The following is a 24,813-nucleotide window of genomic DNA, read 5'->3' on the forward strand; positions in this document are numbered from 1 at the left end:
CAACGGTGAGATATATGTATCTGCACCATTCAATGCATGCTGGCACGTCGGTGCTACTTTCGCCTTCCATCATGCAGCCAGGCATTCCCATCAATGCCAACGACGTCGACATTGATTCGATGTGGACAGCAAATGACAACGTTCACGACGTCGGCGAATGGACAGACTCGTCAGCAGAGCTTCTAATTTCCAGATCGCTGCCGTTGGTCTCTGCAATCATCTCCCTAGCAAATCTGCCGCCTGCCACAGAACCCCAAGGTGTGGACCTCATCGTGGGCGACGCTCTGATCAGGGACCTATTACGAGAGACAGAAATGGTTTTTGCAGAATCTGATAGCACGTGGAAGTGCCTTCAAAGATGCATGCTCGTCGTCTACTTTCGCCGTGTGCTGCTTACCATCTATCACTTGGCTTCTCGGTGCAAAACCCCCAAGTCGGTTGTGGACACTACACGAGTTGCAGCATTTTCCCCGTTAGCAGAGGCAGAATGCGCCATTTCAATCTTGGTGCAGCAGAGATGCATGCTTGAAGATGCAGGATTCAGCCGGGTTGCAGGCCGTGTGGTTGCCGAACTGTACAAGGAGGACTTTTTGATAGCCGCCCTCGTGGTTGGGGGTCAGTGGACGCGAACTACATGCTTATTGTCGTCGTTGAGCGTGGCCAACCACTTTTCCGACAACTTGCCATCTCCCAAGTGTCTCCCCTCTGGAGAGGCAGCGACGGTACTTGAGGGATTGCACTGGTGTCGGGAGCTATGGGCTCGAGATGTCGAGCATTCGATATGTAACTTTGCGGCACACTCCATCCTAGAGAGATTGTTGGATGTTCTAGGAGACAGTAATGTATATCTGATCGGGGGTTAGCCCTGACTTCTGATCCCAGGCCGGAGAAGAGATATCCGCCATAGATGGGGCACGTAGGTAAGCAGCACGCGCTGGAGCTGGCAGGCATGTCTACTATGCGGCAGAGTAAAATTTCCTTAACATTAGCTATTAGAGCCAACAGGCGTAAGACTGGAATAAGTACAACGTCAAATGGCATCGGTGCTCTGAATAGCAGTGAATACAATTCTAGCGATCGCCAGGGCCTTCTCCTCCTCAAACTTTCTCGCCACAACCTGGACACCGACAGGTGCCCCATGATAGACGGCTGGGTCATCTAAAGAACAAGTTACTTTAAGTCGAACACAGAGAAAGGTGTCAGTTGCTTACAGGATTGCCAGTTGAGCTTGTCCATGTCTCCCAATGGCTCGTAAGAATCGTCAAAGACGTCAATCCTCTCGTCAGCTTGCATCACAGGGATCACAACAGCCGAATAGTTCATCAGATTGATTGCTTCGGTGTATGCTACCTCAACCGTTAGCTGCTATTTTTCTCATAGGGACTTGACTGACCGGTGTGGTAGTATTTGCCCGGAATCACGGCTGCATGCGGTGCAACAGGCATGATTACCGCGTCGACTTCTTGGCCTAACCATGACAGTGTTAGACATGCACTTCGGTCGAGAGAGCAGAACTCACCGTCTTCATCTGCGGTAGAATTCCAGTAGTCAGAGTACTCGCGTTCATAGGCTAGGCCTTGAAGTGTCAAATCCTGGTACTCCAGCAATCCAATCGGTTGCCGAAGCTCAAAGGTCTGCTTTAGGTCCGGAATCAAAGGCTCTCCTGACAGGTTGAGATGTTGATGAATGTCGTGAGCACCATCAGCCATGAGAAAAGATACCTGTGAAGATGCTCTTTAGCTGGTTTCATCCCTCAAACAGATGGTAGCGAAGGGTTCAAGCTTACATGAACTCTCTTGGCTGTCGCTTGTGATGGTGGTTCCCAATCTACTACCTACACAACGGCATCAGTGAGAGCGCCATCAGATATCGCGAAAATTGTGAAGAGAGGATACCTTGTGGCCAGAGTTCTTGAGGGCATTGTGAACAATTCGCAAACCTCGGAGAACAGGGGGATGGGGCCCAACAACACCATCAGTCCACAGGACACCTATCTTGAGAGGTTTCGCAGCGGGCTTGACATGCCCCTGCTCATCTACTCGAGATGAGTACGAATCAATCACTTCCTGGCGGAAAGGAATCGGTACAACGGAAGGGTCACACTCCCATGGTTTCTTGCTGAGAACGGACTTCAAGAGAAGCTCCAGCGCATCTAGCGACGTTCCAAGGAATCCAACAGTCGAGCGGTAAGTATTCTGACCAGGGTTTGTATTCGCCACGTTGCGGTACGATAGGCGCTCCGGGGTCGGCTTGATGGAAAAGACGCCGCAGAAGCCAGCAGGGATACGAACCGAACCCCCAATGTCGGTGCCGACTCCGAGAGAACTCCCGCGGAGAGCCATCAGTGCACCTTCGCCTCCAGAAGAGCCCCCACAGGAAAGTTTCTGGTTGTGAGGATTCAGTGTCTGCCCGATGAGGTTGTTCTTGGTCTCGCCGAAGAGTAGTGTCTGGGGGAGGCTGGTCTTGCAGAACAAGACTGCTCCCAGTGATAGTAGCTCCGTAACAATCTGGCTCTCGACTTTGTGGATCTGCTTTGGCTCTGAGATGCCGAGGTTGCTTCCGATCCAACCTACATAGCCCATCGTAGTGTCGACGCCCTTGACGTGGAATTGGTCTTTGAGGCTGATGGGGAGGCCATGAAGTGGCCCAACCGTCTTGTTGTTTTTGGCATAGTAGTCGTCCAAGTGCTTGGCTCGATCGAGCGCTTCGTCAAAGAAGATTTCGTGGAGGCAATTGTTCTGAAAAAATGTAATCAGTCGCGCGGTGGCAGCTGAAACATACTGGGACGCACGATTTGATGGGCAACGGCCGCCGTCTTGCAGAAGGCAGTTGTAACCTCAGTCGCAGACAACCTTCCACTGCTGATGGACTCGAGTATCGGCAAGCTATCCAAAGATGTGATGGAAACAGTCTGCTTGTCCAGAAGCCCGTTGATGAAGGAGCCGGTAAGATCGCGCTGCTCACTGGCTCGCTCCAAGTCTTCAGGCGCAAGTCTCCACTGCGGCGGGATCTTTGCGAGGGTCGCAGCCCGCTTTGCAGCGGCGCGAGCCTCCCACGACAATTGATGCATTCTCATGGAGGCGAAGATACACCGAGAAGGTGCAACATCTCGTTGTTTGGGGTTGAAAGCGGGGGAAAACTGCAGTTGAGCAAGTCGGGCTGTGAAACACAGACAGATACAGAGGTGTGGAGAGCATGTGACTTTTCTCACGAAGGGCCGTGATTGGACGATGGCGACTACAACATTTTAAAGGCTCTTAGTAGAGATTTGAGCAAGGTCCTTAGGGGAATGGAGACTATGTTGAGGATAGGATTATGTTCATGAAGGTCGAAGTCGTCATCTAAGCCCAGGAATTAACTTAGATGCACTAGTTATGTGGTGAATTTTGAGCTCCACAATGATCCCCAAGGTGTCGCTCAGTGGGGAACTACTCCTCCAGTCAAAGCTCTCAAATGGAAAGCTCAGGCTTGTTCTCAAGAATTATTCCTGAGTTGCTGAGCAGCTTAGGAAGGAGGACGGCGTTTAAAGTGTTCAGTCCCTGGTGGGTGTTGCGGCCATTCCGTTGGTATCAGCAAGTACGTATTATTCGCCTTCATTCCCGAGGCACCAGATGTCACCTTGTTAAGCTGGTGATGTCCATACCACTTTGAGCCGAGGGACGCAGGGGTAAGAAAGAATCAGGCGATCCGTTATTTTTAGGTCATTCGTGAAAATTCTCTCCGCGCCTGGGCCAAGGAGCTACCCTGCACCTCAATGCAGTGCTGACATTTCTGCTTGGAAATTGGAATAGGAGGTCTTTACAAGTTGTAGTCCTTTTGCGGCAAGACCGAATATGCATGATAACGTTGTATTTCAACGGTCGCCACTCAGATGCAGCTGGAGATCTCATCCAACCGGCGAAAGTGAGTCAACACCGAATGCATGCAAACCCCTTTCAACTACGAATTCATGATGATATGACAAAATCAAGGCTCATTTCGAACAATATGAAACAAAAAGGAAAATGGATGCCACGTGCTTGGCGTCACCCGTATCACTCATGCCAAGTGTGCAAACAGAGCGCGGAAAGTGTTGCATCCTATCAATTGCGATGCTCCGTCAAGATGCGGAGCTGATAAGCGATGCGGGGACAAGGCAGTTTCCCGTCACCAACCTCAAAACATCCATATCCATGACGATCGCGAAATGAAGAGATGCCAGCGTGGAAATAGCGTCACAAGGCTGTCTTCACCTTGTGCCGCAGTCCCGAAACAATCTCCTCTGTTTGCCAGCCTACTCAAGTAACAAAATCTAGACGTCAAATTTTTTATCTGCACCAGGGGTCGAGGCAGCCTTGCCAGAGATGAGAAAAACAGCCATCTGGTGCTTGGGCTTGAGCCCAAGGCATATGCAGTTTGCCCTAATTTACCATTGTCGAAATTGCCCTGCCGGTTATCTGCCAGCCCGGCTGTGTCAGGTTTATGGGTCCTCTTCTCCAAGCTGCATGAAGCCAGGAGACAAACAGTCTAGCCTCTCCCAATGGATGGGTGACATGAACCCACGAGTGTGTGGCTCACCTTTGGGCTCCTGCAGGTGAAAGGAGCAAAAAGCTTTCTGTTTTCTCCAAGCTAACCCGTGTCTAGAAACTGCCGGTTTCATCAGGGACGCCTTGTGAGTGCGGCTGATGGGTAGCGCATGCGTTAGTCTAATTTCACGGCTGTCGTTAAATTGGGTGGCGCCTCAGCTTCACGGCAGATGGTCAAATCAGCTTCTGCCAGCGGGTCACAGGGCTGAACTGGCTCCAATTACACTGTGGTCAACAAGCCTCGCATCCGTGCTGTAATCTTGTAATAGTCGGGCGAACAAAACGCCTTGCTTACTAGTATCGTACCTCGTAGGACTAGATTCACCTTGGGCTGCGAACCGTCGAGTGCCACTGAATCTGCTGCGAGGTTCATAAGGCCAAGGACGTCCTGCTGTCAGAAACATTCCTTTCATCCATCAACCCACTCTCCTTGACTCTCATTCTATCTACTCTTCACTTCAACAACCTTGCCCAGCGCATTTTCGTCACTCTTTATCTTCTCTTCAAACAAATATCTTTCACAATGGCTACCCCTGCTCAGAACGCCAACAACAACGGTCCCATTGACCACAACGACCTCAACGAGTGGAAGGATCGCTTCAACGACGTCCTCGCCCGCCCCAGCGAGCATGTCAACTCCAAGTCTCCCGAGTCTTCCCAGCCCTGGCACAACGCCTTCTTTGGCTGCTTCGCCCCCATCGACACCTGCCTGATCACCTGCTGTGTTCCCTGTGTCACCTTTGGCAAGACCCATCACCGTCTCCGCAAGAACGGTAACCTCGATGGCTATGAGCCCATCAACACCTCTGTATGTATCCTCTTGAACATCGCGTTGTCTCCCACTAACACACATAGTGCCTGATGTTCTGGGGCTCCTCTTGCTTCGGTCTCCACTTCATCCCCCTCGCCCTCCAGCGTGCCAACCTCCGTGAGAAGCACAACCTCCAGGGCAGCTGCCTCGTCGACATTGCCACCGCCTGCTGCTGCGGCTGCTGCGACCTGATCCAGCAGGACAAGGAGGCCGAGTACCGCGAGGCCCAGGCCTCCGGCGCCCAGGGCTACAAGGCCAACGAGGGCATGTCCTATCCCGCCAGCAACTAAAGGGTTGATATGTCTTTGACGGTGTTTGGATCTAGTCGAGTTTTGCGACTCTTTTGTATTGCCATCGATACCCCTTTGAGGTTATGACATGAGCGGTGGTTGAAATACCCTGTTCTTGTGTGTCTCATGTCCAAGTCTATATCTCTTTGAATGGAACATAAATGTCTAATGTAAAATGTTGTCAACCGTTGCTTGCATCAATTGAGTGAACCTCCAACCTGCTTATTTTCAGCCCCAGCTGCAAGCAATATTTAACCTTACGATGGTATGTGATTGTTCCTCTAACGTCGTATTCCTGTAATATAATCTGTCCCCTTATTGACTTTTGTGGCCTCTGCCTTTTGGTAGAGTTCATTCTCACAAACGTTATTGCCCTTGCATGAAAGCACACATGGCGTTTGACTCAAGAAATGGCGGCGCCTCCATGCTTTTCATCTCAAGACACAGCCCACTGACCGCCCATCAAAGTGGCATCCAAAGTCCAAGCGTTTTGGAACATTTCTAGAAGTTCTTCCCCATCCCCCGCGGTGTCCCGACCGACGGAGAATTGTTTAAACGGTGGGAAAACGGCCAACCTCCTGAAATAGTAGTTCGGAGCATTGGCATCACAGGCTTCCCCTGTCAAAAGGTCGTATCCGTCTAAACCTCCGCCATGCTTGTTTCGTCATTGGTGGAGTAATAGTAATCGTCCGCGAACAGGTGGGGATGGGACCCTTGAACAGGGGGATTAAGGTTGTCTCCTGGCCTGATGGCTCTGGACTATAAAATATCAAGAATACCTCGATAGAGATTTGGGGTCTTCATCGCAGCTCTATACTGTGGACTGTAGATAAGATGCAGCTTACCTTGTTGCCTCTCGTTGCGCTCCTTGCGGGCCGGGCCGTTGCCCAGGTCAAGGGCACCCCTTCTGGTTTTGCCGCTGGGACTACCGGAGGTGGCAGTGCTAAGCCCCAGTATCCCTCCAGTCTTAACGAGTAGGTTCTATTATTGTCAGTACTGGGACACTCTAACTTGATGCAGGCTCAAGACTTGGTTGACGGATAGCACTCCCCGAGTCATCATGATTGACAGGACCTGGGACTTCCGCAACTCGGAGGGCACCACCAAGACGCGATGCTGCAGCGACAAGTCGACCACCGTGTGCTCTGGGGGCACCTCCAAGGGTCAGCTCTGGATCCAGGACACCTGCAACTCACCCAGCACCTGGGCCGACTGCACCTACGACAATGCAGCCAGAAAGCCAATTGACCTTGGAAGCAACAAGAGTATCGTCGGTGTCGGAAACAAGGGCGTCATCGTGGGCAAGGGCTTCCGCATCCGCGGCGGAGCAAAGAACGTCATCATCCAGAACATCCACATCACCAACCTGAACCCTCAGTACGTCTGGGGTGGCGATGCCATCACCCTCGACGGCGCCGACAAGGTCTGGATCGACCACAACAAGTTCTCCCTCATCGGTCGACAGATGCTCGTCTCTGGCTGGGGAGCCGCGGGACACGTCACCATCTCCAACAACGAGTTTGACGGAAAGACGACGTGGTCTTCTGGCTGCAACGGAAAGCACTACTGGACCATGCTGTTTATTGGTGAGAAGGATTACTACACCTTCTCTGGCAACTGGGTTCACGATGTTTCTGGCCGTGCTCCTCATGTTGGAACTGATGCCACCAAGAGCGAGATTCTCTTCCACGCCGTCAACAACTACTTCCAGAACGTTGGCGGTCACGCTTTTGATGTTGACACCAACGTCTGGGCTCTTCTCGAGGGCAACTACTTTGACCAGGTCACCACGCCCATGACCTCTGGATCCAGCACCAAGGGCGCCCAGATCTACGATGTCATTACCGTCGACGACGCTTCGGGCTGCACCAAGTCTCTGGGATACATCTGCGAGTGGAACCGTCTGTCTGGGTCCGGAACTCTGCCCACTCTTAAGAGCTCTGCTGCGCTCTCGAAGCTTGGACAGTACAAGAGTAACCTGGTTAAGCATATTGGTGTGGCTGATGTTCCTGCTTCCGTCACCAAGAATGCGGGTGTTGGCCGTATTTAAATGAGGTTGCATTTTATATAGCTGAGATCAATCAAGTATTGGTTTGAGAGGTGTATCATGAGTAGTAAAGTCTGTGGAGCTGTGATAAATTCAAAGAATGTTAGTTGATGCAGATCTCTGGTATTCCTTGCATGTGTGACGATCAAAATAGTATCTTCTCAGAAAGTCAAAACTCTGATCCACTGGCTTACGACGTCTGAGACAAAGAGAGGTCTCAAATGTCGAAGGCTATGTCTGGGGCTGTGTTTCATTGAAGAAGGATTAGTCGAGGCAGATCTCCAAAGGTTCCTCGGCTGTATGGCGATCAAAATAGAATCTTTTGAGACAACAGAGATTCTGATACAGAAGATTACGTCGTTATCAGTTTCGAAAAGAGATGTTTCGAATACGGGAGTGAATGCTGTGGAGCAGTAGTTGATTCATGCAAGATTAATCAAGGTCGATCTGTAAGGTCTCTCGGCTGCATGACGATCAAAATAGCATCATTTCAGAAAATCTTTCCAGAAAGAAGAAATCCCGATATCAAAGCTTACGCCATTATCCGTAAAGCAAATACCCTGTATTGGTCGTCCATTAAACGTACGCGTGTCCGCACGTGGCTTTGACCAACGTCGATGCTGCTCAGCCTTCACCTCCTCGGTGAGTCTCAAGGTTATTCTCTACACCAGACAATGGAAAAAAAAAAGGAGCTTCCAGGGTAGGACCCTCCTTGGACGAATTATCAGACAGAATAAAGGCATGGCACTGAGGATGATACCAGGGGCTTTATCTATGCTCATTAAATCTCGACAGATCAAGATGACGAGCTTGATTATCAAGGTCCACAATCTCTAAAAATTCTTCACTTTGGGCGTCGATTGTAAAAAGCATCGCGATTCAGGCATCTAGAAAAAGATCAGTGCACGATATCCCTTGAATAATTATGCGGCCGTTGCCGGGGCTTCAGAGACGAAACTGGCGATTGCTGTATCGGATCCACAGAATTACTCGGCATTTTAATTTCGACAAAGAGGTTGGAATCCTTGTTTTAGAGACCAGACCATGTCCCGTTGGGCGGCGAAGCGGAATCGCCGCCGATGCTTGGGAGAGTATCCACTTTCAACCTTTTTTCACCTTCGGTCAAAACAGACTTTTCACCGAGAGTCGCGGTGAGGGCCGTGATGCTTTTTTCAGAAAGATATACTACGTACCAAGGTTAAAGATGGCGCTCTCTGCAAATCTTCATGCCACGTGATGACCTTGTCTGTTCATAAACAGCAACTGCCAACGCATCAGGTCAAATACGACAGAGGCCTCACGCCAAAGACGCCTTATCAACGGGCAAAGACGAGTCGAGCACAGCCTCTGTGGCAAACCCTCCCTGGGCAATCATTCAATTTGAGGCTCGGTCTTATCTGTCCTCCCCTGGCTGTGTGTGCATTGGCCCGACCACTTGGGACCGGGCCCGGCGGCCCGGAACACGACCCGCGCAGCCACTCCATCACGTTGATGCTGCCGGCATTGCCTGTCAGTAGGGTGATGCTCACCCATCCAAATCCCGGACCCGAAAACGGGTGGGGGCACTCTCTCAGGGGTAGGGGTCAACCACCCAGGTCCATGGCGCGCCGATGAGCCTCAAACCAACGGCATTTGAAGCACGACATTTCCCTAAACAAGACGATACGTCAAGTTTAACCTTTGTAATTGGGGGGCCAGGCCCGCTTCGGGCACGCATCATAATGTTGCCAAGATCTGACTTTTGTTCCGAGTCACGGCTTGCGTATCGCCTTATCACGAGATTTTTCCATATCATGATTCGTACCTATCGTAATCACCCCTTTAGGCGAGGCAGGATGATCCGACTGGGTCGAGGGGCCTTGTCAATGAACAACCTCACCTTAACAATTGCTCCCTTTTCAGGTTCTATAAAGGGTGCCTGACATCCCTTGGATTTAAGTTTTGCTTCATTGTACATTAGACTCGGATCAACACTGATGATTGAGCACCAGCATTCACTATTAGCTTCGGCACTCTACATTCGCTGAACCTTTCTCCCCGACAAAAACAACAAACAACAACAACAATGGCACATCTAATCCGAGACCTCGACATCTCGTGGAGCGACTCCAACGCCCCCACAAGGCGAAATTCCACTGCATCTCTCCCCGCCATGACGATTTCGCCCCCGGAAAACGACTCCAAGGCCATTTTCGACGACACAGTAGTCAAGGGGAACGATGCCTCCAAGGACATTCCCTCGATACTCGAAAAGGGCTGCAAGAACTCGCCCTCCGAGGAGAGCCTCGATGACTCTCAACGCAAGCTCTCCATTCGAGAACGGTTGCACTACTTTACCTGGTCGTGGTTTACACTTCCAATGAGCTCTGGTGGTCTTGCTTTGCTCATCCACGTGCAGCCGCATCAATTCACCGGTCTTCGAATCATTGGCACCGTGATATACGCTGCCAACCTGGCCATCTTCACCATCTGCTGCCTCGCGATTTTGTTTCGCTTCTTGTTCAATCCTGGTGATTTGACCAAGTCGGTGACACATCATCGAGAGACGATGCTCTTCCCTACATTTTTCCTGGCTGTCGCTACGCTCATCACCAGTACTCAGCGATATGCAATTCCCCTCAATGATGCTTCGTACGCTTGGGCAACGCAGACTATCTTTTGGGTTTACGTCGTTGTCACTTTTGTACTTGCTGTCTGGCAGTATTCGTTCCTCTTTGCTGCTCACAGCTACGACCTACAGACCATGATGCCTGGATGGCTGCTGCCCATCTTCCCAGTCATGCTGGCGGGTACTGTCGCCTCTGTCATCCTCGAGACGCAAACACACATCAACCCCCTCCCCATCATCTTTGCTGGCCTAACCTGCCAAGGTCTAGGCTTCTGCGTCTCAATGATGATGTACGCACACATGATTGGTCGTCTCATGCAGTCTGGTCTTCCAGATCGGGAGCATCGCACAGCACTTTTCATGAACGTTGGTCCTCCCGCTTTCACAGCCCTCGCTCTCATCGGCATGGCCAACGCCCTCCCCAATACCATCTCAGGAGCTGACCACCTCGCCCTCAATGTCGACACCGTCCGCGCCGTAGCTCTGCTAAGCGCCGTGTTCCTCTGGGCTCTCAGTCTCTGGTGGTTCCTCATCGCCGTCGTCGCAGTCGTCGCCTCACCACCAAAGGAGTTTCATCTCGGCTGGTGGCCCCTCGTCTTCCCCAACACAGGCTTCACACTGGCCACTATTTCCATCGGCAACGAATTCAAGTGCGAGGGCCTCCTCTGGGCTGCCAGCGGCATGACAATTATTCTCATCATTACTTTTTCTACCGTCTTCTTTTTCAATATGCGGGCCGTCTTTACACGGAACCTGGTGTATCCCGGCAAGGAGTTTTAGAGAAACAGCCAACCACTTGAGGCATGCAGTAATGTAATTTTATTAAGATAGATACCACGGGATACAGGAACTGGCATAGACAAAAAACGGGATACGATAGCGAATGGCTATCTGGATAAAACAGGTTTTTTTTTCTTTCACAATTCACAAAGAACATTCCAACATCTGTCTCCTATTGTGTCATGGAATTTCCCGGACACGTCAGTCCGGTTCCAGCCGGGCCAGAAGGTTCGGCGCCGCAACGTGGTTACGTCAAGGTTGGCATTGACCATCAGCTTACAGGGGCGAAAAACAAGGATTGTTTCCTATATCGGCCCAGATTCCACGATCCCAGGGATCGTATTAAATGCCTGACAAGGGGGGAGTCTCGGGCGGCCTTGTACCTCCGTTAGCAGACTCTGAGAGATTCTCCCCTATTCCACAAGCGAGTGACTCTCATCGTGTCCGATATTCGGGGGCTTCCGCCAAGATGCGTCTGCTGTCAAGTTTGGCAAGTACAAGTCCGGTCACCCAACTTATCGGTCCGGGGAATTTTTAAAAGAGAAGCTTCTGGCCGCTCGCTCCTGTTTCGGCCCAGGCGTCTGGCGATTGAGGCCCTTTAGCGATATCATTTTTCGACTTTTTTTCTTTATTTGTTATTTCCAGGACCGGTGAGTCAAGAATGGCACCATGTTTCGTGGAATGCTGTTTCAGTCGCTGACTGTCAGCCAACTTCTTTCGCTTCACTTGAAATGCTGCCCCAGTATTGGTTGCCATGGGCCAGTTTCTTTTCTTTTGGGCCGCGCCGCGTTATCTCTTTATCAGTGGAATGGTGGATAATTTCGTCAGAGCTTTTCTGAGGAAAACTAATTATGGAACAAAATGCAATTGGGCCCTTAAATCTCTGTGAGGGAAGAGAAAAGTACACGTTTGCAGCATCCAGGCAACATCACAATTATCCTCCATAGGCTACAGTTAACACCGAATTTTGGTTTATCTGGCACAATATAGAAACAACAATACCTTTGCACGTGCTAAAGAAATCCTTCATAGATTAAATGCAAGATTCTGCACCTGACGCCTTCCGTCATGTGACTCGACTTACAGCAAGCCCATGTCGGATTGCAACCCCTTGCGATGCACTCGAACCAGGTTAGAGTTGCATGATCTTCGCCCCTCTTCAAGCGAAAACGGGACCATCTGAACTTCTCGGCAAGCTAGCTACTTTGGCCGCTGCTCTCTTACACCGCTACCATTATGTATGAATGTATGGATACCGATAGTTCACCACGTAAGAGGACACCAGGAAACACTTGACCCTCAGGCAAAGATGCCTGATTAATTATCAATTACTTAGAATAGTTCTCAGATAGGAATTAATCAAGGAGACGGCTACAACAAATCCGCCCAGCTGCTAATATTCATCCAGTCCTGATCCGAAGCAAAGTTTGTAAACGGCTGCAGTCCCTCACCTCCTAGTAGCCTATTCCAGTCCGGTGGACTCTCTGGCACCATGACTTGCTCGCCCTGCAGATGTTGAGTCACAAGCGTCTGATATTCGCGGTGAAGTTCCTCAAACACGCTATGCACGGCTTCTGCATTCGGCCAGTATTGTGCCAACAGCATAGCCGATCTGAGTAGCCGAGCTAACCTCTCCAGGGCATTGATGGCGACTAAAAAGGTTTGGGAAGCGACAGCTGCACGGATCTCGGCGGCAAATTGTATCCCTGCTGCTGTCACGGCACCCACGGCAGTGAAGTGGCATTGGCGGAGCTCGTCACGGGAGCTCAACTGTTCGAGAGATGTGACAATAGCTTGCGCAGCAGCTGAACAAATTGACTGGCTGCTTGGCTCGTACAGGTTTCGGTGAAGGTGTAAGAGAATGAGGTTGTAGTGCATGCGTAGATGACAAGCCCAGGCGTCGTCGTCGTCGGCAACTGAAGAGATACCAGAGTGTAGAGACCAAAGCCCAAGCCTGGCGTCGATCGAATTGACGTCTATGTGACGGTCTTTTGAAGGTGAATTGAGAGAGATGATATCCAGACCGATATAAGCCAGCTCAACAAGCCGGTTGAGAAAATCAGGACGGACCTCGGGGGGATCAGTCGACGACATGGCCGTACCCGGAGTGTCGGTTATATCGTCGTCGCAAAGAGGCTGTTGATCTATATCCTCGGCTCGAACCGCACACGGTCTTCCCGTCTCGAGTGCTGAAAAGACCTCGCATACAAACACCGACCACCAACACCGTCTAAACTGCGACATCTCTATAGCCGGAAGCTGGGAGCTCCTTCGATGAGCACCAAGGCCGCAGCCAATGCGCACCGCGATGCCTGACCAGTACCATGGTCCGCCAGCAACAGTGTCTCCATCACCGACGTGCCAAGTGAACAGGGCGGCAGCTTGTAGGAGATGTATTCTGTCTGTTTCGTGCCTCATGTGATATAACATGCTGGCGCGTCGGAATAGAATATGTTTGACTGCATGGCGATGATTGGCCACAAGAGGATGAGAGCATGCATGTGCTCCAGCCATGAGAACGGCCTGGAAGAGCAGCAACGGTGGAGGCTTGTCTGGTGTACGGTAGCTGGCTATAAACTCGGGCATCGAGACGATGGGAAGAAAAGGGTGAATGTGTTCAAAGTAGGCCAACACGAGAGCATCTCGGACCTGTTGCGCAGGGAAGGATGCCACCTCGGTTGCCAGATCTTGTGTCGTCGTCCCCCAGATATCCGCTGAGGGCTTCCATGACTTGATCTGCCGGATCGGGGGATATGGATAGTGTAGAGGTTTTCCACCACCCCACTGGTCACTGGCAGAGCTTCCCTCTTGCGGTGGTCCTTCGAGCGAGGCATTCGTTTCAGGCCCAGTATTTTCTGAGAGCGGTCGATTTCCACCACCGCGGATTGAAGAGTAAGGTTGGCGGAATGAACGGTGTAGATCTACCAGGTGGACGAGGTTAGACACTGCCGTGCCCACATATGCTATGCGGAAGCTCTTGGTGGATGCGAAGACAGCCCAGGCGGCAGCGCCAATACCATGCTTGAAGAAGCGAGCAAGACCCTCACGGGCAAGCTGCTCCTGGCCATTAGAATTGGTTGCATCCTCCGTATTCTTGCCCTGTGTCGGCGAGGGACCCCCGGGTCCGAGAAGCAAGAGATGATTGTCAGTGGACTCATCGGCTCCGAGTTCCGGTTCCGGCAGAGATACCCGGGGAGAGCTGCCTTCGCGAGCACGTCTCGGAGCAGTAGATCCACGACGGGGTGTTGACCATTTCGCCGTTGAACTATTTTTTGTTAGTTTATCCAGAAAAATGCAAAAAATCATGAGCCCAAGTGTCGTTGTTGGGAGTCAGTGCTGAAAAAGACCACTTACCGACACTCCAAGCCTGACTTTTCACAGACGGAGCAGGGGCCTTCGGGGCGTAGCACAATGTCGCATCGGACCTTGCGACGACGGCAGACATCGCAGGCCTTGCGCTGTTGACGTCGCCGGGGCAGGTCCTGGTGATCTTGCTGCTTCTGCTGCTGCTCCTGGTTGGACTCCATGCTGTGAGTGGATGAGGAGGGATCGGAGCCGGTGATTGAGAGGGGGTGTCTTTTCTTTCTTGTTACTGTCGGAGCGTCGGCTCTCGGGAGCGGGGGAGCCGAGATGCGGGGATAACGTGGATATAATGGTGCGCAGATGCAGTATGGTTCGGCATCAGTTGTGGTCACACCGAAGAAGTAGAAGAAGAAGTATGTTACCTCCGTAGTTGTAATTTATCTACTAAAAATCAATTGAATTGATGTATGGTCTATCCTTCCTAGTTAAAACTACACAGCTTAACACCCTCGTTCACAGCCTCGCCTTCCTTAACATTCGACTCAAACTTGCCATCCTTGGAAGCAGCAATAGTAATCTCCATCTTCATACTCTCAATAATCATGACAATCTCTCCCGTCTTGACTTCATCGCCCGCCTTTTTCAGCACCTGAAGTACCTTGCAAGGCATCGGGGCATTGATACTACCAGTGCTGGCTGGTCCCCCAGCGATGGCGACGCGCTGGCTTTCGTAGTATGACAGTACTGAGTAGCAGTGATACTCGAGAGGTGTGCCGATGGCAGGGAAGTGGCAGAAGATTCTTGTAAAGTCTCCGGTGTCTGACTCGTTGGAGATGTGATTGCCTGTTGCGACGAAGCCGAGGATTTTGTTCCTGCCGATAGTCACTTCAATGCGGCCCATTTCACACCCTGAACCGTTTCCAAAATCGAGTCGTCGAGTTTGCAGGGAATGAATCTTGATAGAAAAGGTCTCCGAGTTGGGAAGAGTTTCGGCTCGCAGAGATGCACTCAGTGCATTGTAGGCCTTTGTGACAACCGCTGCACCATTTGCGTCCTCTTCAGCTTCAAGAGCGGCCGAGGGAACAGGCGCAGTCTCGACAATGAAATCATTTGATGCGGCCTTGGAAGAAAAGAGAAGGCGAGAAACCCGTGCATCTACAGTCGTTCCCTTGACAGCATCATATCTCGTCACAACGTCACAGGGCGTGTTGATCTTGTCGAATCGCTGGTTCCGGAAGCCAAGCCGGACGTTTCTAAATGTGCTCCGTGATTTGTGTTCGTCTCGAAGTTTTCTGAGGAATAGACTCGGGACGATGGAGTAGAGGTCCATTGGAATCTGTCCATTCACAGAGGTCGGACTCTTGAGTAGCGACTCGAGGTTGGTCGGGATGAATGAAGTGGTGTAATCCACCCGCCGGAACCCTTCGTGGAGAAGACAGGCTTGAAGAAAGTGTTGATTTGTTGAAACTCCCATGCACACCGTGTCTGATAGAATGCGTGCCATTCTTTGGATAGCCATGGATCGTGTGGGAGCCCAGACCACAATCTTGGCTATCATCGAGTCAAAGTAGATGGAAACCCTGGCTCCACTCTCAATGGCCGTCTCGAAGCGTACATTCTCCCGACTGTCGGTTGTTGAAGGGGCCCAGACGCGGATAAGACCGTGTTGGGGAGCAAAGTCGCGCTGAGGATCTTCTGCGCAGAGTCTGCACTCGATGGCATGTCCGTTTTGAGGAATGGTTTGCAGATGGGGTACACTCTCCAAGCTTCCACCAGAAGCTACAAAGAGTTGGAGGGAAACGAGATCGAGGCCGGTGCATTCTTCTGTGATGGGATGCTCGACTTGGAGACGTGCGTTGACCTCGAGGAAGTAAAAGTTTCCAGTCGCAACATCGAGAATAAACTCGACGGTCCCCGCTCCTTCGTATTTCAACAGTTCTCCAATCTTGACGGCTTCAGCGCACATGGCTTCCCTCTGCGACTGATTAAGCCAAGCACATGGTGACTCCTCAACAACTTTTTGGTGTCTGCGCTGGACCGAGCAGTCGCGTTCCCACAGTGAGATGACCTTTCCATGGCTATCGCCCATGATCTGGACTTCGACGTGCTTTCCTGCTTCGATGTACTTCTCCATGATGCAGTCGCTCAAGCCGAATGATCGTTGTGCCTCAGATTGGGCTCTGTTGAACTCGGATTCCAGGGCCGACATGTCCCGGACGATTCGTAGTCCTTTTCCACCACCTCCAGCTGAAGCCTTGATCATGACAGGAAGACCAATTCTCTCAGCCTGAACTTGCAAGTCTTCGAGCTGGATTCCACTAGAGGAGCCGGTGAACCCGGGAATCAAAGGGACACTCGGCTCATGCTGACTGAGGTACTCCTTGGCTTCTCGCTTGTCGCCCAAGGTGTTAATTGCGGATGAACTAGGTCCGATAAAGATGAGGCCAGCAGCCCGAACTGCGTCGGCGAATCGGGAATTCTCACTCAAGTATCCGTATCCGGGGTGAATGGCGTCGGCTCCAGCGTTGAGGGCGATATCGACGAGGAGTTGAATATTCAAGAAGGGGTTGCCATCGGAATTGTCCATGGAGCCAAGGTTAATGGCTTCGTCAGCTTCTGACACGTGCCTGGAGACGGCATCTCTGGGAAATGGTTAGACACAGGCGCTGATGCGAAAGTTAGACTTACTCGTCGGCATAAATGGCAATCGACTTGATCTGGAGTTTGCGACAGGTGGCAATGACTCGACAAGCAATCTCACCCCGATTGGCAATAAGAACGCTGTTGATTCGTCTGGTGCCGTCCTGCTGGAGAGGCAGAGGAGCTACCCACAGAGGGCTTCTCGTTGGATACGCGCTAGTCTCCATGGCGATGTGTAGGCTCGAGTTGTTGGAGAATGAGTGTTTCTTAGCAAATCAGAGGTGATTGAGCTTTTAAGAAAGGAGGTAGTTACTCTACCGGCATTCGGCTTGGACATTTCTTGATCGGAGCGGCTTTCAAGGTCCGCTCTGCTTTCGCACCGGCGCGGACCGAAAGTGGGGCCGTTCCCGAGGAGGCCGGTTGGATGAACCAAGAGCTCCGGAGAATAGTGGTCAGGTATTCTCGATGGGAGAAACATAAGGCCGAAAGACTTATAAAGTCTTCTTGATCACTCCGGTATCTTCAACTATAGTTCGATGTCGATTGGAGATAGTCCCGTTGATTTGTCTGAAGCTGCATAGGTTAACTGGAAGCCTGGTGCAGGTGCGTGCCCCGCAGCTCGGTCCGCATGCCGAGGCCGGCGAAGAACCAAGTATCATGGGAGACAGACCGAGGCAGATTGAACAACTTTCACATTATCTCATGTTCCAAGCAGAAAGCACCTACATAGTCATGGTTCACTGAATTAGTAGCTCTCGTGTAGTGGATCACTTGGAACTCTGCGTCTCCGTTGCCTGTTGAATCGGGCCGTGAGGGACACAGTCAAGCCACTGTATTCCCTTCTGGTTGTTCTTTTAAACTCCTCCATACTTTTATGCCAGGAAGAACAAAACACCTGCAAATGATGAGCATAGAAGGGAAAAGTGGGTAGAGATGTGCGCTTCATTGGTCGATTACCCCTCATCAACCTGCACGTTTCAGCTCTCTCTCTGCACGAGCGATCTGACGCGGCATCTTACGACCATCACACCTCAACACCCTCTGGTAAATAGCCCTTCATGCTGTGCGAGAGATGCGACCAGCTTAGACTGGATAATCTCGAAAAGACCCATGCGTCGTGCTCATCCGAGGATGGCAAGAGAGTTGTGGATTATCGCGCGGTTCAGGACTTTGCCTATTCCTTTGTGGACAGAGCTCCTGGCTTTCCATCTCTTGAGGCATCTGAGAAAGTAGGATGTGAGCTTTGTGCCATGCTAAGATCAGAGCTTGCGACAAGCCATCTGAAAGACTACGATGGGGAGGTAAACGTCCGCTACAGATATCTGTTGCAGGATGCTTATATCCAGGGACCAAAATACCCTGGGGCGTTGGTAGTCAACGTTGAGCCTGATGACCCGTCTCAACAGGAACTTGGAAACGTATACGTGTTTTCAATTCATAGTCACCAAGGTTGGTATCTTTTCCAGATATATGACGTCTGGGTCGCAAGCACTACTGGAAAGGTTGGCTGATTGTTGCTTGTGTAGAATGCGTCCAAGAATGGCTTCAAACCATTCCATGGCCCGAACGGGACGCGTTGTCGGAAAAGTCTCTCGAGTTCATCAATGAATGCCTGGAGACTCCACTTCGCTCCGAACCCGAGACCGACAAGGACTTTAACCCTACCCGCCTTCTCGACCTTGGGGAAGGGGAGAATCCGACCATCCGTCTCATCATCACTAAGGACATTAAGACGCAGTTAAAGTATGCGGCTTTGAGTTATTGCTGGGGCCCTTCCGAGATCGCGAAACATCAGTCCATTACTACGGCTGAGTCCCTGAGTGGCAGGTTAAAGCACATTTCTCTAGAAGAGCTTTCGCCGGTAATCCAGGATACCATCAGATTCTGCAGAGGGATTCAAAATCCCATACGTTACCTCTGGGTTGATGCACTCTGTATCATCCAGCGTGACGGCCAAGATTGGCAGACTGAGAGCGGACTCATGAGCCTCATCTACAAGAACGCTTTCGTCACGCTCTGTTCCCTCGGCTCGTCTTCATGCAAGCAGAGCTTCCTCTCAAGGCGGCTGCCCACCATAAATGTCGACTATCAATCTCCGTGCGAGCCTAATATGAAAGGCTCTTACAGCATGGTTCTAAGGGGCGAGGTCAAACTCCCGACAGCCATCGAGATGATTGATGATGGCATCCGATGCGCCAACCTTTTTCAGGATCTCGACATTTTCACGGCTTCGTGGCTGACAAGAGGCTGGACATTTCAAGAGTTTCACTTGTCTAAAAGAAGACTCTTTATCGGTCGAGCTGGCACACACTTTTCATGGAACGGCGATAGCAACACTTCGACACAGAGCGAAGACGGTATCTCAACCATTGGTCCGGGTCTTGTCTCGTTTGTGATAGACAAGGATGAGTGGAAAGCCACACTGGAAAAACTTGGAGAATTCTGGCACAAGGTCCTTTATGAGTATCGTCAGCGCCAATTGACGAACGAATCAGATCATCTCCCCGCACTCGCAGGTCTTGCGAGATGGGTAGCAGACTCGAGTGGTGCACGCTATCTTGCTGGTATCTGGGATACTCACTTGAGAACTGGTCTCATGTGGAGTTGCACGTTGGACAGTCCTGAAAAAGATGTTGATCAAGAACGACCAAGCCTCTCCCATCTCCTCCACGATCTACGGACAAAGTCTTTGGCACCCTCTTGGAGTCCCCTTTCCCTGAGAGATGGTAGAAACGACTTCTTGCCTTGGTCCTTAGCCATACCGATGGATGATGGGGATGCGCAATTCGAGCTGCTTGATGTCGGTATAGATGTCGTCGATAAAGTCCGCAACCCATTCGGCGCTGTACGCTCTGGATTTCTCAGAGTCGATGGATTCTTCATGTCTCTGGATGGTACTGAATTTTCACGTGGAGGTTCTAGCAATGACAATACTCGGAGATGGAACATCCGGGCTGGACCGGATGGCAATTATGTAGCACACGCTCTGCTGGATTTTACGCCGGTCAAGGAAAAGGGTATGCAATGCAGCTGTTGGATGTTTGGACATGATAATGCTAACTTTGGTGAATAGTTGAGATGGAGAAACTCGGCTTACTGCTAACTTCAAGTACCCGGCCTGAAACTGCATGGGTACAGAAAGAGGGCCTGGTAATATATCCTGTTGAAGGGACAGGAAACAGCGTGTACAGACGAGTGGGTGTTTTTGTTATTAGCGGCTCGGATATGAAGGCGGAGAAGAAATGTGTTGATGTTGTTGAGCGATCTGAGAGGAGGACGTTGACACTGATTTGAATTTCCGGCGGGAAAACCAGGTCATAGTTTTAGCTTCGGCTTGGACATGTCACCGTTCTAGATTATATCAAGAACACGATGTTTCTACTCCCATATCTCCTAGACCTCTTGTCTATTGAATCAGAAGTACTGATCTCTCCATTCTATGAACCCTGCTCCTGGTCGAACCACATGTTAGTTCCCCTTTCCAGTGTTTGCACCACCTCGGGCCGTCCCGAAACAATGAGTTTTATACCCTTGATGTTTTGGATATTCTCTTCGGCAGTGACGCGTCCTTTTTGGTCGCTTTAAGTTGAGGTTAAGCATAGCTTACGCAAAAGCTACTGATTCGTCGGGATGTGGGTTGGGTCGACACAAGCCTAGTGGCACGATGCGGGTGGGGATATCGTCACTATATGCAAACCTACTATGGCAGAAACATGCTTAGATGTAGCGACGAACGCGTGTGCCAATGCCATGTTGAAGGATTATAAAGAAGGTGTTCCCAAACTATCTTTGGTATTCATCTCAAGCTCAGTTTACACACCAACTCTTACAACTCTTCACACCTATCTCACATATCTTCACTCTACTTGAAACAGCAACATGCACGCCTTCGTCAAAGCAGGCCTTGGGCTGATGGTTGGCGCTGCCACCGCCCAAACCTCCGCACCCTCACCACCTCCTGGCGGCAGCCCCCCTGGAGGCAATGGTGGATCCTCCACTGTTAACAGTGGTAAAGGTCTTTACGACCTGACCGATGGTCAAGTCGTTGAAGGGGGCACCTACTCCTGCAGCGATAATGATACCAGCGTCTTTGTCGCCAACAACACCGTCAGCGCCTCCCTGATTGACGTTACCGTCATCAAATCGGGCAACACCTCCAACGATGATGCTAGCAGCTTTTACGGTCTCAACGCTGCCGTTCTCGCTGTTGGGAACTCGGTTCTCAACATCACTGGCGGTTCTGTCGACGACGTTGGCCAGGGATCTGACGGTGTTTTTGCCTATGGCAACGCCACCATCTATATCAGCGGCACCAAGATTAATGTTGAGGGTGGCAACTCTGGTGGTATTGAAGTCGCTGGCGGTGGTACCATGTACGCTTCAGACTTGACCATTGACTCCAACAATAAGGCCGCCATCCGCAGCGATCGTGGTGGCGGCAAGTTGGTTGTCGATGGCGGCGTATACCGCACTTCAGGTCCCCAGGGTGCCCCTGCCGTTTACTCGACGGCCAACCTGACCGTCAGCAATGCCATTTTGAAGGCCTCCGGATCTGAGGCTCTCGTTATTGAGGGTCTTAACGAACTTACCATCAACAACTGCACCGTTTCTGGAAACATGGGCGTGTCGGGAACTCAGGAGCTGCACAACGTGATGCTATATCAGAGCATGTCGGGCGACGCCGAGGAGGGACTTGCCGAGTTTGTGATGAACGGAGGCTCTATGGAGGGTTTTAGCGGCTGCATGTTCTACGTCACCAACACGGCCGCCTCTGTTACCCTCATTGGCGCTGAGCTTACCTTGAGCGGCGACAGCAACTACCTTTTCAACGTCTCTGGCAACGATGCCTCCAACGGCTGGGGAAGCGTTGGCTCAAACGGCGGCAATGCCACTTTGAACCTCTCTGAGCAGACCGTCACCGGCGACATCTATGCCGACTCGATTTCCACCCTGGCGGTTAACCTGGCCAAGAACTCCCAGCTCACTGGCGCCATCAACCCGGACGGAACGACCGCTGCTAGTCTTGTTGTTGCTATCGACTCTTCCAGTACCTGGACCCTCAGCGGCGACAGCTATATCACTTCTTTCAGTGGTAGCTTGACCAACGTCGAGCAGGGATCATACACGCTCTATGTCAACGGAACTGCAGCTTCTGCTTAACCCCTACATGTTGAATCATAACCCTTTGCGTTTTGAAAAGGAGCATGGTTTCAGGAGACGCACTGGTTCCTAGCTAAGACCGCAAAACTTAGTACGCCGTGTTATAAAGTCACTTCTATCATAGTATTCACTCGAGGACGAGAATACAATTATTCATTCTCCCACAAAGAGTTATTCCTACAGTCTGTAACATCTCGCAATCAATATACCTCCCTAAAATATGCGGATAATTTGTTTCTCTTTCTTAAGTATACCAAAGTCAGAAATCGAGGTCTTGACATAGACGGTAGCATTGCCTAATCTTTCATACCCCGCATTATCCGACATAGAGCCCAATAAGAGACACCAAGTGATAGCTAGATCAAGGGTGAAGGTGACTTCAACACACAATGGCATGAAATGAATAGGAGTGTCGATGAAGGCCTCCTCTCCTGGCCGATATCCACCCGGTGGGGTGGGAAACCGCCGAAGAGTAGAATTCAAGCCGTCCTTTTGGGCGATGCGCTTGATAGGATCGTCTACCTCTACCGTGATATAGCGGACGTTTGGGATGCAGTCAATATGCAGCTCGAAGCCTTGGCCGCCCCTCACGTTAGAAAGGCGGGCTGGAAGCAGAAGAGCTTCTAAATCAACATAGGCCTCAGAGACGCCACCGAAAGTGTCATCGGTTCGATGAACGATGTGCTGTGATACCGGACGAGCAAGCCAGCGCGGCTCTTGTACTGCGCTGTATGTCTTGTATCTCACTGGGCCGACCACTGATGCCCATGAGAAACTGGGCGCGATATAAGTTGTTGGAAATAGCTGTCTCTGCGAGGCTTGCCGGTAAACACAGTCCAGCACATCCCCTTAACCAATGAATTACTCCAGAGGCCGGCAAAATACTCGGAATCAATCGACGTCGATATTTTCCTTGCGATCGCTGACAAAGCAGGAAGCCTATCTTTGACCATCGTAAGGCTACGCTTCGTGTACTCGACCAAGAAGATCTGCCACACCATGTTGGCGTCCCAACCTGGGTTCGCCTTGGCAAACTGGTCTCTGATGAGCTCGGAGATGGTTTTCTCCTACGGAAGACCGCATTCGCATGTCTTGGAAGCTCGGCACTGCCACTGTACTTCGGCCCCAGTGAAGACGACGGCCCGGTTGGAAAGGACGCGTTCTTGCAGCGTCCATGCGCGGCCGTCGATAGAATCAACTTCGCTGTAGGACTCATTGAACCGAAGATGGTGGCCTCGTGCTACTGATCTGCGCGCTTTGATGCAAACATCTCCAGGACCACTCCTTGCCAAAGCAACAGAGTCTTGCCGCATGTTGCTTAGGAAACTTTCGTGGCAAGAATGCGTTGATGCCGAAATGATGGTGACAAAAGCATTTTGATACACGTCTCCCATTTTCTGAGATTCTTTGTCCCAGTCGTTCGCATCATCTTGTATGATGCACAGGGAATCAATCCATAGCATGTCTATTCTAAGGCGTGAGCAGACAGCAGTAGCATCCCTCAGAGTTGATGGTAGTTATGAGACATCGATTCCTCTCCGCATCTGGTCAAGGTTCTTCCTTGTAGTCGTCAACGGCGGGCGGGCTGGAGTATGGCCCCAGGAATAGCTAAGCGCTGCGTATTCCACGGATGTTGAGGAGTTTAGATCGACGAGACGGACCATTGTCGCTTTTCCATCCGATGTGAGTTGTAGAACTCTAGAGGGCAATAAAAGCGTTGCATTGGAAGGCTCCTCATTGCAGTGAGGGTGATTTGCAACACAATCTGCTATACAGCGAGATATTAAATCCCATGTTTTTGGGCATTCTGCCATTTGCGGTATTTCTGGGAGAGTTCTGATATCTCGAGGGAAGCTGTATATTTGCGGCAAAGACGCCAAGAAGCTCGGAGCCGAGCTATTTTGCTCATCTGGCCTCTCGTCAGACAATTGTTGCGAGCAGAGAGGACATGACACGAACTGCTTAGCAAGTAAAAGTCCAGCCCGTCATATGGAAAACCCCCGAAAGTGGATAGAGTAACGTGACGCCGCTGGCTTTCCATGGCGGGCATCAGAGAATAACTGTCCGAGTCTAGTTCGATCTTGTCGTGAATTTGGCGGTTTATGGATTCAATCAGAATTCCACAAAAGCCGCACCCTCTCGCACGGGATTGTTTGAGATCCGAGATGCTGAAACCAAAAGAATCCCGTCTTCGTTGCGCCTGCGTTGGATCGGGCAGAGGACTGTGGCATATTGGATAATCTGAAGATGCCTGGTCATTCATGTTGGAGTTTCGTCCGGATTGACTCGGGAATCTGTTGTGTTGCCAAATCCTGGTGATGTTCCCGCATCGATGCCCAACATCAATCTAGGCATAAGAAAGTAGCACAACAGTTCGAGTATTGCCGATTCACATGTGGTAGAGGCTGCAGAAGTTCTGTAAGAGCTCACCTGTTAGAACCTGGCGTTTTACTTCTAGAAGTTTATTAAACTGGATATCCAGTCTGCAAGGGCCATGAATTTGCCTCAGGTCTGATCCCCAAGTTCTGTTGGTCTATGAAGATGAAACCATGAACAACTGGGTCAAAATTTCCATTCGCCCCACGTTCGTTGCCTGGATGCATTGCCTT

General features: G+C 51.0%; 10 protein-coding genes across 10 annotated transcripts; 6 read left to right on the forward strand and 4 right to left on the reverse strand.

Moving 5' to 3' along the window:
* Positions 1-71: 71 nt before the first annotated feature.
* Positions 72-863, forward strand: MRS44_006975 (uncharacterized protein; the record flags this gene model as incomplete). Its single annotated transcript, XM_065621944.1, has 1 exon — positions 72-863. The coding sequence occupies one exon, from the start codon at positions 72-74 to the stop codon at positions 861-863; it is 792 nt and encodes a 263-aa protein (XP_065478016.1).
* Positions 864-1,030: 167 nt separating this feature from the next.
* Positions 1,031-3,076, reverse strand: MRS44_006976 (uncharacterized protein; the record flags this gene model as incomplete). Its single annotated transcript, XM_046281829.2, has 7 exons — positions 1,031-1,158; positions 1,212-1,346; positions 1,394-1,468; positions 1,520-1,721; positions 1,787-1,834; positions 1,896-2,738; positions 2,792-3,076. The coding sequence occupies 7 exons, from the start codon at positions 3,074-3,076 to the stop codon at positions 1,031-1,033; spliced, it is 1,716 nt and encodes a 571-aa protein (XP_046139387.2).
* Positions 3,077-5,088: 2,012 nt separating this feature from the next.
* On the forward strand, positions 5,089-5,666 carry MRS44_006977 (uncharacterized protein; the record flags this gene model as incomplete). The annotated part of the gene is made up of 2 exons (XM_046274458.2): positions 5,089-5,373; positions 5,421-5,666. 2 exons carry the CDS (start codon positions 5,089-5,091, stop codon positions 5,664-5,666), a joined length of 531 nt encoding a protein of 176 aa, XP_046139386.1.
* An 834-nt stretch (positions 5,667-6,500) lies between these two features.
* On the forward strand, positions 6,501-7,716 carry MRS44_006978 (uncharacterized protein; the record flags this gene model as incomplete). The annotated part of the gene is made up of 2 exons (XM_046283759.2): positions 6,501-6,640; positions 6,687-7,716. The coding sequence occupies 2 exons, from the start codon at positions 6,501-6,503 to the stop codon at positions 7,714-7,716; spliced, it is 1,170 nt and encodes a 389-aa protein (XP_046139385.1).
* A 2,062-nt stretch (positions 7,717-9,778) lies between these two features.
* On the forward strand, positions 9,779-11,101 carry MRS44_006979 (uncharacterized protein; the record flags this gene model as incomplete). Its single annotated transcript, XM_046274457.2, has 1 exon — positions 9,779-11,101. One exon carries the CDS (start codon positions 9,779-9,781, stop codon positions 11,099-11,101), a length of 1,323 nt encoding a protein of 440 aa, XP_046139384.1.
* A 1,371-nt stretch (positions 11,102-12,472) lies between these two features.
* Positions 12,473-14,628, reverse strand: MRS44_006980 (uncharacterized protein; the record flags this gene model as incomplete). Its single annotated transcript, XM_046274456.2, has 2 exons — positions 12,473-14,366; positions 14,456-14,628. The coding sequence occupies 2 exons, from the start codon at positions 14,626-14,628 to the stop codon at positions 12,473-12,475; spliced, it is 2,067 nt and encodes a 688-aa protein (XP_046139383.1).
* Positions 14,629-14,885: 257 nt separating this feature from the next.
* MRS44_006981 (uncharacterized protein) lies at positions 14,886-17,271 on the reverse strand (the record flags this gene model as incomplete). Its single annotated transcript, XM_065621945.1, has 2 exons — positions 14,886-17,046; positions 17,093-17,271. The coding sequence occupies 2 exons, from the start codon at positions 17,269-17,271 to the stop codon at positions 14,886-14,888; spliced, it is 2,340 nt and encodes a 779-aa protein (XP_065478017.1).
* Positions 17,272-18,102: 831 nt separating this feature from the next.
* On the forward strand, positions 18,103-20,338 carry MRS44_006982 (uncharacterized protein; the record flags this gene model as incomplete). Its single annotated transcript, XM_046283758.2, has 3 exons — positions 18,103-18,493; positions 18,571-20,061; positions 20,118-20,338. 3 exons carry the CDS (start codon positions 18,103-18,105, stop codon positions 20,336-20,338), a joined length of 2,103 nt encoding a protein of 700 aa, XP_046139381.1.
* Positions 20,339-20,923: 585 nt separating this feature from the next.
* MRS44_006983 (uncharacterized protein) lies at positions 20,924-22,204 on the forward strand (the record flags this gene model as incomplete). The annotated part of the gene is made up of 1 exon (XM_046280466.1): positions 20,924-22,204. The coding sequence occupies one exon, from the start codon at positions 20,924-20,926 to the stop codon at positions 22,202-22,204; it is 1,281 nt and encodes a 426-aa protein (XP_046139380.1).
* Positions 22,205-22,417: 213 nt separating this feature from the next.
* Positions 22,418-23,517, reverse strand: MRS44_006984 (uncharacterized protein; the record flags this gene model as incomplete). Its single annotated transcript, XM_065621946.1, has 3 exons — positions 22,418-22,979; positions 23,132-23,271; positions 23,323-23,517. 3 exons carry the CDS (start codon positions 23,515-23,517, stop codon positions 22,418-22,420), a joined length of 897 nt encoding a protein of 298 aa, XP_065478018.1.
* Positions 23,518-24,813: the final 1,296 nt, after the last annotated feature.

This window comes from Fusarium solani (assembly GCF_023522795.1).
Source record: "Fusarium solani strain SB1 chromosome Unknown bctg00000003_1, whole genome shotgun sequence".
Lineage (NCBI taxonomy): Eukaryota > Fungi > Ascomycota > Sordariomycetes > Hypocreales > Nectriaceae > Fusarium > Fusarium solani.